This window comes from Oratosquilla oratoria, chromosome 14 (assembly GCF_046742065.1).
Source record: "Oratosquilla oratoria isolate Oo_2021 chromosome 14, ASM4674206v1, whole genome shotgun sequence".
Taxonomy (NCBI): Eukaryota; Metazoa; Arthropoda; class Malacostraca; order Stomatopoda; family Squillidae; genus Oratosquilla; species Oratosquilla oratoria.
In genome coordinates, this window is record NC_134790.1 from 66,256,016 (window position 1) to 66,272,189 (window position 16,174).

A 16,174-nucleotide genomic window follows, 5' to 3' on the forward strand; every position below is an offset into this window, starting at 1 on the left:
ACAGGAAGGCACTGTGGGAGGTATTGCAGATATATGGGATAGGAGGAAAGCTGTTAAGAGCAGTCAAGAGTTTTTACGGGAGTAGTAGAGCTTGTGTTAGGATTAGAAATGGAGAGAGTGAGTGGTTTGAGGTAAAGGTGGGACTTTGTCAGGAATGTGTTATGTTGCTTGGGCTGTTTCAATTTATACATGGATGGGGTGGTGCAAGAGGTGGACACGAGTGATGGGTTGGGGATGGTTGAAGGAAATGGAGAAAGGTGGGAAACGGGCCAGTTGTTGTTTGCTGATGATACTGCGCTTATAGCAGGATCAGAGGAGGGATTAAGAAAGTTAGTGACAGAGTTTGGGAAAGTGTGCAAAAGAAGGAAGTTGAAGATAAATGTGGGTAAAAGTAAGGTGATGAGATGTAAAAGGGGAGAAAGTGGCAGCAGACTGTAAGTGAGTATTAAGGGAGAGAGTCTGGAGGAAGTGGATAATTTTAGCCTCTTGGGTGCAAATGTGGCAGTAAAGGGAGGATTGGAGGTGGAGGTAGAATGTAGATTGAGAGAAGCGAGTAAATGCCTTGGCGGATTAAAAAGTGTAATGAGAAATAGACATCTGGGAATGGATACTAAGAGGAGATTGTATGAAGGAGTGATTGTTCCAATAGCACTGTATGGAGCAGAAACATGGAGCATAAGAGAGGAAGAGAAGAGTTTGAATGTGTTTGAGATGAAATGCCTGAGATGTATGATAGGGGTTACTCGACTGGATAGAGTGAGAAATGAGGTGAGGAGGAGAACGGGTGTGGAAAGGGAGTTGGGAGATAGGGTTGATGAAAGAGTATTAGAATGGTTTGGACACATGAAAAGAATGAGTGAAGAAAGACTAGTAAAAGAGGTGGAGGGAGGGAACATGAGAGGTTGACCTAGGATAAGATGGATGGATGGGGTGAAAAGGGCATTGGGAAAGAGGGAAATGTCTGTTGAGGAAGGATGGAAGAAGATAGAATATAGGGGTGAATGGAGAATGGTTGTGTATGGATGATACTGTGATGCATGAGGTGGAGTGGGTGGGGGATGGGGGTTGAGGGAGTATGTGTGGAAAATAAATTGATGCAGCCCAAAGGGATTTCTCCCTGTCTTCTACTTTTCTGCATGAGGGGACGGAGAGGGGGTTGCTGGTTTAATGAAGTGGCCTTGCTATGGATGTGCTTTGTCTTGCGACACCGGTTCTGACCCAGTGTGGACAAGATATAGGGATGACCCGTCATCCAGGAGGTGCCAAGATAAGAGGGAGGGAAGAGGGTAGAGGGAGATGGAGTATGTAGGGGATGGAATGGGTGAGAGTGGTTTCTATGCCTTGTTTTTTTGGCTACCTCCCTTGTAAGGGGGAAAAAGCTTTTGGTATATGTACGTAAATACATATTGTAGGATAAGGAAAGGCTAGAACCAGTCTTTTGCCACATTGTATGTGTCTAGATTTTTAACCCTTGCCATACGGTGCCGCATACGTAGGCGGCATGAGGAGCAAGTGGATATGCGAGGCTGCCATATCGGCATCTTGATTATATTTATTGTAGTTGCCCCTGCGTAATGACATACTCTCTAAACTGTCTTCATCACATTTTCTATGGTTATCAAAATTCACGGGTGAAAGAGAGAACGATCGATGTAAGCGGTGACTATATTTTATGATGCGAGTATTTATGACACATCGTACATCTGGCAGCTAATGCTGCCCGCGAGATTTTGGCCCAGAGTGAAGAGGTTAATGGGGTAGCAAACGCTGCTGGGGAAAACAGAATTTATTTAGGGTTGAAAGTTGGATGCCAATGAGATAATATGCATGCAAGAAAGGGTGGGGGGGGAGAGAGGCAGCAACGGAGGTGATGACTGCTTTTCAAGTCATGTTCCAAGGTGGTCAGTTAGCGAGGGAGGGGAGGAGACAGCAATGGAGACAGCAAGCTAGACTCACAGTGTAGTCTTTGTTCTAAAAAAAAATGCTGGCGAGCAAAAAAGTATTTGCCTAAATTTTCTCCAGGATTGCTAGGTGAACACTTTTTTTTTTTTTTTTTTCATACTGTTGGAATTGAATCACAACACACTAAACAGAGATGTCTTTTTTCTTTAACACGTGAATATTACAGAAGACCTACCTGTCTCCTTAGTAATAATTGGGAGATATTAAATTGTTTCTGCCTTTTTATGCAGTTGTCCTGGAACGAGGTAGGCTTACTCGATGAATGTACCACGATGCTCAGATTCATTCTGTGGTAAACATCATCATTGAGGCACATGAATTTTTAGCTTAGATTTTTTGTAGGTGTGCATTTTTTTAGTGCTCCTTTCGAATTTAGGCGTGTTATGGCACGGGTGCAAAAATGTGTGCCTTAATAGACAAGCCCGTAGCATGATGTTCTGAGGCAATCTGCATCTTCAGCAATTCTGTCCATCTTATATACCAGGTCATGTCATGACTTGCACTATTAATGAGATGTTAGGGAAGAGTGTCATTGCCTGAGAAGTCAAACACAATAAGTTCTCAGGCCACCAATCTAACTAGAGTGGAATGTATAGAATTAGATGCTGCATGTGCATTCCACAAAGAACCACAGTCCATTCTGACACAGCTGGCTGAGGTGTAGGTTGGGACATCATGGGAGCCGACAGGGTCCGTTCCCAGGTTGTTGACTTAGTGAGAATGGAATGTAGATGTAGCTGGGTACTGCATATGATTTTCCTCAAAGAACCGCTTGTGCAACCTATGCAGCCAGGCAGTACAAGTGATGCCCTGGGACATCATGCATGTCGAGGGGTCATGAGATAATGTGAGGACAACTCCCCAATGTGCCTCCATGGAAGTTGAGGCTGGAGGTGAAGTTGTCAAGGTATTTGTCCTCGTCCTGAACATGATGGGGCTGTAACAAAAAGGGGGGAACTGACCAGTAGACTGCTGGGGCAGTAGCAGGTGGTGTTCTGTTTGACACAGGATAACAAATCTCAGAGTGCTTGGCTATTCAGCTGTGACTATTATCCTGTACGTCTTGGATGATGCCAAGGAGGTTGTTGCACCTTGGGAGGCTGCTTGGAGGAACTTGTACCTGGAATGTGTCCTGGGATGATGTATGGTGGCATTGGTAGTGTGGTTGTAACATCTCCCTGAAAAGATAGATGCTTGGTCATGGTTAATGGGAGAGGAGTTAGGCCACCCAGGGCATCGTGGACCTTGTCAGTCAAGGTTGCAAGTCATTAGCTTTACCATAGTCAAGGTGTGGGACCTTTTGATCTCCATTGAGTGTGTGGGTGGGTCAAGGTGGGGATGCTCACAGCTCTTGTTGCTAAATGATTTAGTGGTGATGATGATAGACCATGAAATGATACCTGTGGTAGATGAGTGTAGGCAGGTGAGCTGGCAGGAAGTGGCGGCAGTCAAACTGGTGGGCAGGTGAGCTGGCAGGCAGCAGCGGCAGTTGAGCTGGTAGGCAGTGGCAGCAGTGAAGCTTGTGGGCAGATGATCTGGCAGTCAGCAGAGTGGCAGGCAGCGGCAGCAGTCAAGCTGGTGGGCAGATGAGCTGGCAGTTGGCACAGTGGCAGGCAGCAGCGGCAATCAAGCTGGTGCTAGTTGAGTAGCTGGCAGTCGGCAGAGCTGGGAATTGGGGTTCCAAACATTGGGCAGCCCAATGTCAGGATTTTTGATTGGGTAGCCTGGCTGGAAGGCAAGCACTGCTTAGGAAAAGAGAATTTATGTAAAGCCAAAGGTAGGGCACCAATAGGATAATATGGCTCACTCTAGTTGCGAGAAAGGGTGGGGTGAGAAAGATGGAGAGGGAGGTGATGACTCTGCTTTACAAGTCATGTTCCAAGGTAGTCTGCTAGTGGGGGAGGGGGGAAGAAATGGCAATGGAGGCAGTGATTTAGACTCACAGTGTGATGCTTCAAATTGATCTGTGTCTTCAGTGATTCCATCCAGCTTATATACTGAACAGGATACTAGGAAAAAGCGTCGATGCCTGGGAAGCCAGATACAATATGTTCATAGGCCACTGACCTAACCAGAATGGAATGTATGGAGCTAGGTGCTGCACGTGCGTACCTCAAAGAACCACTGTCAGTCATGACACAGTCGGCTGAAGTGTGGGTGTTCCCTTGGAATTTCATGGGAGCCAACAGGGTCCATTCCCAGGCTGGTGATGTAGCGAGGATGAATGTAGATGGAGCAGGGTACTGCATGTGTATTTCCTCAAAGAACTGCTTGTGTGACCACTGCCAGGTGGTACATTGTGCAGGTTGAGGGGTTGTGAGATAGTGTGAGGCGGACTTCCCAACAAGTTATTTGGCAGAATAGGGAACAGTGTATAAATGTAGGACATGAAAGCTGCACCCACCTAATTTATATATATATATATATTTTTTTTCATATAATTTAATATTTTAACAGTTTTGCTATCAGGCTTATTACTTCATCCCCTTCATCATGGTTACATACTTAATATATGTTATTACTGTTAAGATGGGGAATTTTTTGGCAGCAGAGTGGTGAAATAATCAAGATCCTCTTCAGGCTGGATTCCACCACTGGGCTATGTAAAACTGGCCATCCATGGATGTTAGGGGTGAAGGTATCTATTAAAGTATGTTAATGTATCTAAAGTAGTTATGTGTAAACTATTGGAGATAAGATTTTTCCATGTTAATTTACAGCTGCATTTGGGAAGAGATCATGGAAGATGTTTTACTGTGTAGTGCAAGACCTGGTACTGTACTTGCACAAAGATGAGCAGGGTGCTCGGAGAGGCCCCCAGTACCAACTAGGGCATAATGCTATCAGGCTGCACCATGCCCTTGCAACACGTGCCACTGATTACAATAAGAAGGAACATGTTTTTAGACTGGAGACGGCAGACCAAGCTGAATATTTGCTTCAAACAAGGTAAAATGTATTTATTGGATGAAATTTCTTAGATTCCTTTTTATTTTATTTTAATCCAAGGTTCCTTCTTGACACTATCCTTTGCTACTCGGATACTCTCGCGTAGCGCGAATATTTCTACTGCGAAATTAAAATCCTCACTCTGTGGGTCTGGGCAACGCTTATCCTCAGTAAGGGGCCCCATTGGGGCAAGGGGGGGGGCCCTTGCCCTCCACCACAAGTCTCGCACACTATAACCATTCTCTGAGCCAGGTATGATTTAAGCACAAGGTTGTCAGGCAAGGAGAAGGAACTGTTTAGAGGGGTGGTTGAGGAGGGCCATTAAAGGTAAGGAGTACCTCAGGTTTGTATCAGGGAAAAATTAATTTTCCTGCGAAAATTACATTTGTTCCGAAGAATACAAACTCTTCGGTACTCCTTACACTAGGAGACTCGGACTTAGGAGGGAAGGAAGTTGTTATCTAGCCTGGGAAACCGCTGTAAGGAAAATCTAGTGTGCTAAGACTATGTTGACCAGACCCCTATACATTCCCCTCACTTTGAAGTGCACCCCTTTCTGTTCCCTGGAGTGGAGACAGAAAGGTTATAATCACTTTTGTACCACTGAAGGGCTTGAATTGATTCCCTTGGAATGCTAGAGAGCCCGCGGGTGAGGTAAGGGAATGTAAGAGTATGAGAAGGACTTTAGAAAGTTATCCCTGCAGTTGCCGAGCCAGAACCTGGATGAGTTGTCAGGGTCGGCTGTGTGCTCTTGAGGAGGGGTATATCATTTTCAGGACTTCTTGGGCGGCCACTATGGGGCCCAAAGATAAGTTCCCTAAAGATTCCCGCATAACTTCTTTGAGGTAAAAGGAAGTGAACGTATTCTGGCTTTTCCATATACCTGCTTGAAGAACCTGGTTGACTGACCGATTCTTTCTGATGACTAGGGAGGTCCCTACTGCCCTCAGGTCATGGGCAATCTGTGTGGTCCATGTCGCAGGCTCTGCGGATGACTTCCATTGTCCAGTAAGAAAAGGAATTCTTAGTGATGGGCTACCTTTAGTAGAGATGAACAACCACTTTAATTCTGGTCGAAGATGTTCGGTTCTCTTGCCCTAGTGTAAGGAGTACCTCAGGTTAGTATCAGGGAAAAATTAATTTTCCTGCGAAAATTACATTTTACATGGGGCAAGTTGAGAAGCAAGTCATGCATGTGAGTTACTTGCCATGTGTAAACATCTACATACATGCATATACCAAAGCCTTTTTCCCCCTTACACGGGGAATAGCCAAAAAGAAAAAGGCATAGAAACCACTCCCACCCATTCCATCCCCTACATATTCCACTCCCCTCCCGTCTGGGGTATTGGCTGCATGTTATTGTGGCAAAGTAGCATGCAGTTGATACTTTAGGGTCTATATGGGGCACTCCTATGGACCAGAGCCACACATCATTTTGTCTATGATAGAGGAAAACTCTGTTCATAGAGAAATGATGACACTTTTATACTATGACTGTCCCTCCGTTATGCTGTCCCCCAACCCCTTGGTACTGTCCTGTACCATTTCTCTGAATATTCATTTCCCTTTTTTGTCTACCCTGTGGTGGAGGAAAAGAATGCTACCACCAAGTCTTCCCACTTGAGTCGTAAAAGGCGACAAAAAAAACCGGGACAGGGGATGGGATTAGAAGTCCTGCTATCTGTGTAAACATCTGCATGCCAAAAATTTGGGCAGGTTGCCCCATATATATATATATATATATATATATATATATATATATATATATATATATATATATCAAGCAGATATTTACACATGGCAAGTAACTTGTAGCAAGTAACTTACATGCTTGACTTGCCTCTCAACTTGTCCTGTGCAAATGAGGCTTAAGTCTCCACATTTTTTTCCCTGTGCTCCTGTGATGGGGGATAATTATGCCATCACAGTGTGCAATGTAGTATGGTTTGAAGGTTTAAGATCCAATTAGATAAACACCTAAGCAATGTGCAGGAATGCCTGACAATTATTTGGTTGACTTGTTTATTAATTTCTTAGTTATTCTCAGCATCCAACTTCATTATGGACTAAAAGGTCTCCAGTCAATATGCTCTTTGTGAAATGTGAGTTGTAAAAGGGACTAGGAATTCCCCACTCTGGGAGGCATTCTAAAGACAAAACACTAGTAATGTGGTCTTTGAATGTATGTAGATATTAGGATTGAGTGAAACTAAGTTGAAGAGGAGGGATGAGTTTGAGTTTGGGAATGTAGTGGGGATGGGGTTCGGAGTGAAGAGAGGATGAGGGAGGGAAGGGGTGGCTATACTAGTAAGTGAAGAGATAGGTAAGTGTGTGGTGGAGTGGAAGGTTTCTTGAAGGTTAATGTGGATGGAGGTGAAAATGGAAAGGGAGATGTATTTACCTAGTTGTATTTTACGGGAAGAGCTATCCTCGTAGTGACCTGCTTTTGTATCTTTCCTCATCCAGTTTGTTATTAAAGTCATGTATAGTTTTAGAACTCACTGTTTCCTCATTCAGTTTGTTCTAGATATATATCACTGTGTGGAAAGCTATTCTTTTTCAGATATGTTCTGTAACTGTCCTTCTTAGGTTTCTTCTTGTGTCCTCTTGTTTTTCTTCTGTCCCATTTTAGTAAGTTATCTCTATCAAGAATTTCCATACCTTTCATAATTCTGTAGATGGTTAGCAAATCACCCCTTTCTCTTTGTTCCAGGGTTGGTAGATTTAGTTCATCCAATCTTTGTTTGTATGTCAAATTGGAGTGTTGGCGCCAACTTTGATTTTTTTTTCTCCCAGAGTATTCTAATTTTGGTCTTACCATTTCTTCATCCATGTAGTCAAAGGCTACTTTCATTGTTCTTAACTCATACAGCATTGGAGACAAAATAAAAAAAAATTCCTGCTTAAATCAACTCAAAATGATGTAAAACCAACAAATCTTTCTTATATTGATTCACCTTAGCCTAGAAGTGGTGAAACTGGGTCGATTTTGTCAAGATATGCATGCAAAAGTTTGGTAGAACATCCGTAGACTTTCGCTCCTCACACAGGTTGAATGATGTCGTATTTTGCGAGGAAGCTCCATTAGAATTTCAGAGAGTGAAGGAATTTTACATTTATGATGTTTCAAATCAATGAAGTCACCCATTATAGTCTGACACTTATGGAAAACATGTTTATAAATAGTTAGTGGATTTTTTGGCAAATATTTATCACTTTGTAATGTGATAAATTTATTTTTTTGATATAATTTTATGGAGGATAGGTGATTGTAGTGGTTCTTATTGTTTTGGTAAATGTTTTAGTAAGCATCCATTTACCATTATTGCCCAGCCACATTTTGTATTATGCATTTATTACAAAAATTGGCAGTGTGAAATTGTCAGTTCTATACGTATGAATACGCACTAAATAGCACCTGCCTAACTGTCGAAGTACAACTTCATCTCCTCATACTTCGTTTCATACACCAGAGTCACCTAAATTGTGTCCTAAAGGCCAATTTTATACCCCAAGATACCTCTGAAAAATTGCTGCCAGGGTTGCCAGTTTTATCAATAGATAAAAAAAATTGGGCGTCTTTTGTAGGCAATGGATAGGGCTACTGGCTCATTGCCACAGATCTGACCCTCGATATGATGCCTATTTTTGGTGATTTTTTTTTAATTTGCAGCATATGATGCATGCTGCTGAAGTTGTAGGGGTTGATAAGTTGAACGTTTCTCCAACTAATTTGTTGACGTGTTTGTCTGGTGTCATGTTATTTGAGGTACAACCACTCCTCGTTTATACAGTACATTAAAGCTTTATTTACTGTTTATTTACGGTGGTTAGGTTCCTAAAATTACCGTATATGACCAAATCCGCGTATGCTGACATTCCATATTGAATACCGGGGTATTTTTTTAGTTTCGACCATGGGCGCAATATAGCAATAGAAAATTAATTATTAATTTTGTAAATTAAAATGTATCAACGTAATATGCAATTTTGTGGGTGGAAATGAAAGTAAAAAATACTTTGCTACAAGAAAATATGCTAATGAACGAAGTCGGTAGCATAGGCTCGGGACGCCATCTTGTCATCTGCCAATGTCTCTCACGACGACGACAACGAGGACGAGCCGGATGACATTTAATTTGCAGGTAATGATTTATTAAACACAGGTTAGGTTAGTTTAGTTTAGGTTAGACGAATTAATTTATCATCCTTTCATTTCTTCGACATCGGCATCTATCATAACAAACATGGTGTACCATTCGTCCGACATGACTTCGTTACTTACGAAATCTGTTTTAGCATTTTTTTTTTTCATTTCCGCTCACAAAATTGCATATTACGTTGATATATTATAATTTACAAAATTAATAATTAATTTTCTATTGCTATATTGCACCCATGGTCGAAACTAAAAATTTACCACTACCGGTATACACTGTACCCCAGGTAGTTTTTGTAGCTTGCAGGATGGTAATGTAGACCTAAGCTTCAGAACACTTTATCTCACAGCTAATATCCACCGTACAAGTTCATTTATAACATCATACAAATTTGCCTCAGCCAACTTAATTATCGTACACGACGTCGTAACTTCGGGAGATTTACGTTAAACGACGTCATAAAGCCTGTCGTTACTCCGAGTTGTCATTAACCGAGTAGGTCGTTAAACGAGGAGTGGGTGTAGTTACTCCTAAGTCCCTTTCTGAGGTTACTTTTTTTTTTACTTCCTTTGTACCAATTTTATATTGACACATTCTATTTTTGCTTTTTCCAAATTCCATTATACTACATGTGTTAATGTTGAAGTTCACTTCGCACTTCTGACTCCATTTCCAGACTTTGTTTGGGTCTTCTTGAAAATATTTGCAGTCTCCCTCTGTACTTTCTTTAGAAGTTTCGCATCATCTGCAAAGAAGTTCATATAACATTCCACACCTTCATCCATATCATTTATATAAATAGCAAACATTATCGGAGCCAATACAGAGCCTTGTGGGACTCTGCTTATCATATCTTCCCAATTTGAGTTCTTGTCTCTAAGTTCCACCCTCATTTTTCTTCCATTCAAGAAATATTTCATCCATTCCAATAACTTTCCCTGTATTCCACCTATTCAATTTATCAAAGTAGCTTTTTGTGTGGTACTTTGTCAAAAGCCTTTTGTAAGTCCAAGAAAGCACAGTCTGCCCATCCGTCTCTTGTATTATTTCTATTAATTTTGAGTAAAAGCATATTAAGTTTGTGGTACATTATCTTCCACTTCTAAAACCAAATTGCTTAGGATTTAGTATTTTGATCTCTTCCCTTTATTCCTAATAACTTTTTCACATATTTTTGCAATTGTGCTTGTAAGAGATACCAGTCTATAGTTTGTTGGATTTTGTATATTGGTACAATATTTGCATTTTTCCAATCTTGTGGTACTTTTCTTTCTTTGAGAAGTCTGTTATCTTTGGTATTTTGTCTGCTAGTTTATCTATACATTCTCTCAATATCCAATTTACAATTCCATCGGGGGGACGGAGAGGGGGGGGTCGCCGATTTAATGAAGCGGCCTTGCTGTGGATGTGCTGTGTCTTGTGACACTGCTTCTGACCCAGGGCAGTGGACAAGGTGCAGGGATGACCTGTCATTCAGGAGGTGCTCAGATAAGAGGGAGGGTGGAAGGGTGTGGAGTGTATTCAGGGATGGAATGGGTGGGAATGATTTTATGCCTTTTTCTTTTTGGCTACCCCCCTTGTAAGGGGGAAGAAGCCTTGGTATATGTATGTATGTACAATTCCATTGGACCCATGTGACTTTCTGATATCAAGGTTCTTTATTTAGTCCCTTATTTCTTTCTGTGTCACCATTATTTCTTTCATTTCAGGGGATCTTCCTCACTGTTCATCCCAAATTTGTGAGCTTTCAATTGTAAATACAAACCTAAAATGCCTAATCATAACTTAAGCCATTTCTACATCATCTATATGTTCTTTATTTCCTTCACACAGTTTCATTATTTTGTGTTTGTCTTTTAATTTATCATTTACATATCTGTAAAATAGATTAGGTTGGTCCTTGCATTTATCTATTTTATCTTTTTCATAGTTTCTTTTTTCCTCCCAGCTTTCTCTTCACTACACTTTTTGTTATACCAACACTTTATGTAAACCCTTTTTTGTTTCTTCCTAGGTACATATTTATCTGTTGCCTCCTTGTATTTTTCTGTAAATATGTTCTATTTTTCTTCCATCTTTGTTTCATCATTTGAAAATTTTTCCCAGTTAGTATTTTAAAGAAATTGTCTAAGTTTTGCAAAGTCTGTTTTGTTGTACATTAATCTTCCTTCTCTATGTTTTTCATTTCTTTTCATAAATTTGTTCTTTAAGTTCAAACTCTATTAGTATGTGGTCACTCTTCCCAAATGGTGTCTTATTTATTTTGACCACAATTTCAGGCTCAGATGTGAATATTAAGTCTAGTCTCGATGGTTCTTCATTGTTTCTATATCTGGTATTTTCCTTGACCCATTGAGTCAATTTATAGTCGATGGTCATATCCAGTAGAGTGTTGCCTCAGAGTTCCTCTTCACCTTTTACTGTCATTTCTTCCCAATTTATTTCCTTTGTGTTAAAGTTGACCATAAAAACTATGTTTCCTCCATCTATCAGTAACTCAGAGAATGCATTCTTTGTGTTTTCCAGTGATTTGGAATGATCACTATCACACCATGCATGTGTTTTTGGGGGCACATATACTACTATAAATTTTCCAATTTTCATATTGATATTTACAACTTTAATCATGATCATTTTCACATTATCTTTTCCTTCAGTTATTTTTGTCACATTTAAGCTCTTTCTAGTCAATAATATGACTCCTCCCCCTGTTTATCCATTCTATTTTTTTACCAATGGTTGTATAAACCTTGTCCCACCATACTTGATGACATAGAACCTTTCAATCTTGTCTTCACAATTTCCATTATGTCTAGTTTCTCTATTTACAAATAGTCATTTAGTTAATTTATTCCAGAAAACATACTCTCCATGTTTGTGTATACCACTTTTAATTTTTTTCTTTTGTTCTCTTTTTTTTTTGTTTGTTTCCTTTTTTCTGATGTACCATTTTCTCAGCCTCAAGATCCAGTGCATACATACATATACCATAGGCTTTTTCCCCCGACACGGGGGGTAGCCAAAAAGAAAAAGGCATAGTAACCACTCCTACCCATTCCATTTCCTATATATTCCTCTCCCCTCCACCTCCTCCCCCCCTCTTATCTTGGCACCTCCTGGATGATGGGTCATCCCTGCATCCTGTCCACTGCCCTGGGTCAGAGCAGTGTCACAAGACAGCACATCCACAGTAAGGCCGCTTCATAAATTCGGCTACTCCCCCTCTCCGTCCCCCCATGCAGAAAAGGAGAAGACGGAGAAAAATCCCTTCAGGCTGCGTCATATTTTTTTCTCATACATACTTCCTCACCCCCCATCCCCCACCCAGTCCCCCTCATGCATCACGGCATCAGCTATACACAACCCCTCTCCATTCACCCCTATCTTCTGTCCTCTCCTGTCCTTCCTCCACAGACATTCCTCAGATCCAATACTCTCCAATCCCCCACCCCCCGTCTCCGATCTTCTCTTGTTTTTTCATTAGCTTAATTTCTTAGTGTCTTATATTTCTCTATTTCCTCATTATTCATTTCCTTTTTTATCCACACATTTTTGTAAGTTTCACTGTTAGCTGCTGCTTTCGATAGTATCTCTTCAGCTATTATTTGAGTCCTTAATTTGATTTTCATTGGCCAATAGTGTTTTTCTCTAGAGTATGTGCCCATCCTATGCATGTTGTTGATTTCCTTCTTTAACTCTTGAGCCTCATCCTAAACCACTTTCAGTATTTTTTTGAATTGCTTTCTTTTTCTCTTTGGTGTTTGTATACATCATGTGTGTCTTTGTAAGTGCATATGGGCCTGGTAGTAAGAATAGTGTAGAGGAAAGGGCTTTTTGGATAGATTTAAATGAGTGCATAGAGTTTTGTTAGAAATGTCAATGTAGCAGTATTGGGAGATCTCAGTGGTAGAGTAGGGAATGAACCAATAGACTGAGTGGTTGGAAAGTGTGGAGTGCCAGGTGAAAATCATAGTGGGGAGTTGGTGGTGGAAATATGTTTAGAGACTTGATGATAGCAAACACAGGGTATAGGAAAAAAAGTTAAACATAAGTACATATGGGAGAGGGTAGTGGATGGAAAGGTGGTTGATAAAGATTTAATGGGTTATGTAGTGGATGTCCATATTCTTTGGGAGAGAGTGGGGGAATATCAAATAATTTTTTGGTGGAAGGTAAGTTGAGAGTGAAGGATAGATGGAGAAAGGAAATGGACAGAAGGTAAGGTGCTTAGAGTAAACTGTTTAAATGAGAAGGAAAAGGAGCAGGATTACAAGGAGAAGCTGAGAGAAGTGTAGAAGGTGGTGAAAGAGTAGAGGTAGGAGTGGAGGAGGAATGGGGACATTTCAAGGAGGGAGTAATAAGGTGTGCAAAATGTGTGGAACAAGGAGGATGTGAGGGAATAGGAGGGAGGGTAGTGATTGGTGGGATGATGAAGAGAAGAAGGTTGTTGAAGAGAAGTGAGCATTCATGAACTGTTTGCAAATTAGGATTAGAGAAACATGAGAAGTACAAAGAAAAAAGAAGAGAAGCAAAACATAAGATAAAGGAGACAAAAAGGAAAGCAGATGTAAAATGGGGGAAGAGTATAACAGAGTATTTAGAAGATAAAACAATGTTTTGGAAGTTAAGAGAAGAAGGAGAGGCAAATCAAGTAGAGAAGAAGAGGTAAAATAAAAAGTGCAGATGGAGAGATGATAACAGAAGAGGAGGCAAGAAGCAGAAGTTGAGAAGAGTATTTTAGAGAGCTGCTAAATGTGGAGGAGGACAGGGAAGGAGTGATGGTACTAGTGGGAGGCACTAAGAAACTGACAGTGATGGGTGAGGAAAATGGAGGAGAAATAAGAAAGATGAGGTGCAAATAGTTATTAAAAGGATGAGATCCGGTAAGTCACCTGGGTTGGATGGGTGTTGTGCAGTGTCTGAAGAAGAGAGGTACAGTAATAATGGAATGGATGGCTAGTGAGGTTGTTTAATGTGTGTCTAAGATGGTAGACTGCCAGAGGACTGGAAGAATGCCTGTGTAATTCCATTTTACAAGGGAAAATGGGATAAATGTGAGTGTAGTAGTGTCAGAAGGATCAGTTTGTTGAATGTAGTTGGAAAAGCTTGTGGGAGTGTTCTAGTTGACAGGCTTAGGAGAGGAACCGTATGGGTTTAGGAAAAGTAGGGGTTGTGTTGATCAGATTTTTGTGGTAAGACAGATGTGTGAAATAGCTTACAACAGGGTAGAGAGGAAGGTACTGTGGGAAGTTTTGTAGATATATGGAATTGGGGGATGTTAAGCGCAGTCAAGTATTTTTATGAGAGTACCGTAGTAGAGTCTGTGGTAGAATTTGAAATGGAGAGAGTGAGTGGTGTGAGGTAAACGTGGGACTGTGCCTGGGATGTGTCATGTTTCTGTGGCTGTTGAATGTGTATATGGATGTGTTGGTGAGGGTAATGGGTAGGGGGTTGGAGATTGTGAAAGAAAATGGAGAAAAATAGGATTTTTTTTTTTTTTTTTTTTTTTTTTTTTTTTTTTTTTTTTTTTTTTTTTTTTTTTTTTTTTTTTTTTTTTTTTTTTTTTTTTTTTTTTTTTTTTTTTTTTTTTTTTTTTTTTTTTTTTTTTTTTTTTTTGACAGCACTGTGCCTGTGGCAGAACCAGAGGGGGGGGATCAAGATAGTGAGTTATGGAGTTTGGAAAGGTATGTGATAGGTGAAAGTTGAAGGTAAATATGGGTAGAAGCAAGGTGATGAGATGTACAAGAGGAGAGGATGGCAGTGAGCTGGAAGTAAGTCATAAAGGAGAGAGGCTGGAGGAAGTGGATAGCTTTAAGTATTTGGGGTTGCATGTGGCAGGAAAGGGAGGAGTGGAGGTAGAGGTAAATTGTAGATTGAGAGAAGCAAGTAAATGCCTTGGGGGATTAAAAAGTGTCATGAGAAATAGGCATCTGGGAATGGATGCAAAGACAAGGGTGTATGAAGGGGTGATTGTTCTGACAGCTTTGCATAGAGCAGAGACTTGGAATTTAAGAGAGGCAGAGAGGAAAAGCTTGATGAAATGTCTGAGAAGTATGGTTAACCCCTTGAGTACCGGATGTGTGTTTTGTGACACCTGCGTGTCACAGCTGAGTGCACCCGCCAGGAACCGAGCGTGCTCCCCATGACACGCACATGTCACAGTTATAAGCTGTGTGTATTGAGGGCTCTCAAGGCCTCGGTTTCTGGGTTATCTCTACCCACGTGGTGGCAAGTGTCTGTGTTTACAAACATAAGGCTCCAGCCATTCGTGGGACGGTTTGAAACGTTTGTTTACGTAAGGTTGACGGGTCAGTAACGAAGGGGTTAAGGACTACAAGGTTGGATATAGTGAGAAATGAGGAGGTGAGGAGGAGAGCAAAAATGGAAAGGGAGATGTCAGGGCTGATGAAAGTGTATTAGGGTGGTTTGGACACATGGAATAAATGAGTGAAAAAAAAATAGTAAAAGGTGTAGAAGGCAGAGATAGAAGGAATGAACATGAGGGGATGACCAAGGATGAGATGGATGATATGAGGGGTGAAGTGAGAAAGGAGAATGTTGAGCAAAAACAGAAGGGAAGAAATAGGGATAAATGGAGAGTGTATAGAGATAATACTGTTATCCTCATGTCCACTGTCAACAACCAATTTGTTGATTCCATCTTGAGTTGTCAAAGTTTAAAATTTTATTAATTTAAATTGACAATAGCTGTTCTGTTGCTTTTCCCTATTTTATTTCCATACACAATTTTTTAATACACTGCTTCATAATACTGTCCTAAGCCAGGACCCCCAATTTACACTGTTAACCATCATTACCATACAATAGCTATATGTACAGTATGTATTCATTCCTCATGTTTTCTCTTCATTGTTCTTTGATGATCTTGAAATGTAAACACTAATGTGTTACTCTTATAAATTTGTACAGTGATAGCAAGGAATTGCAAGCATGGATAGACACAATCAATTATGTAGCAGCCAGTCTATCTGCACCTCCGCTACCTGGTGCTGTTGGGTCTCAGAAGAAGTTTCAGCGTCCTCTATTACCCTGCAGTATCACCAAACTCAATTTAGTGAGATTTTTTATTGTCTTTTTTC

General features: G+C 40.7%; 1 protein-coding gene across 11 annotated transcripts in view; it reads left to right on the forward strand.

Moving 5' to 3' along the window:
* LOC143032905 (uncharacterized) overlaps positions 1-16,174 on the forward strand; it is a 211,914-nt gene that overhangs the window by 142,982 nt on the left and 52,758 nt on the right. For all 11 annotated transcript variants that reach the window (XR_012967149.1, XM_076198154.1, XM_076198155.1 and 8 more), the window contains 2 exons: positions 4,683-4,911; positions 16,005-16,149. Coding sequence is in view for 10 of the 11 variants with exons in the window: in XM_076198154.1 (XP_076054269.1) it covers positions 4,683-4,911; positions 16,005-16,149 (374 nt within the window). In the remaining variant the exon portion in view is untranslated. The remainder of the gene's footprint in view (positions 1-4,682; positions 4,912-16,004; positions 16,150-16,174) is intronic.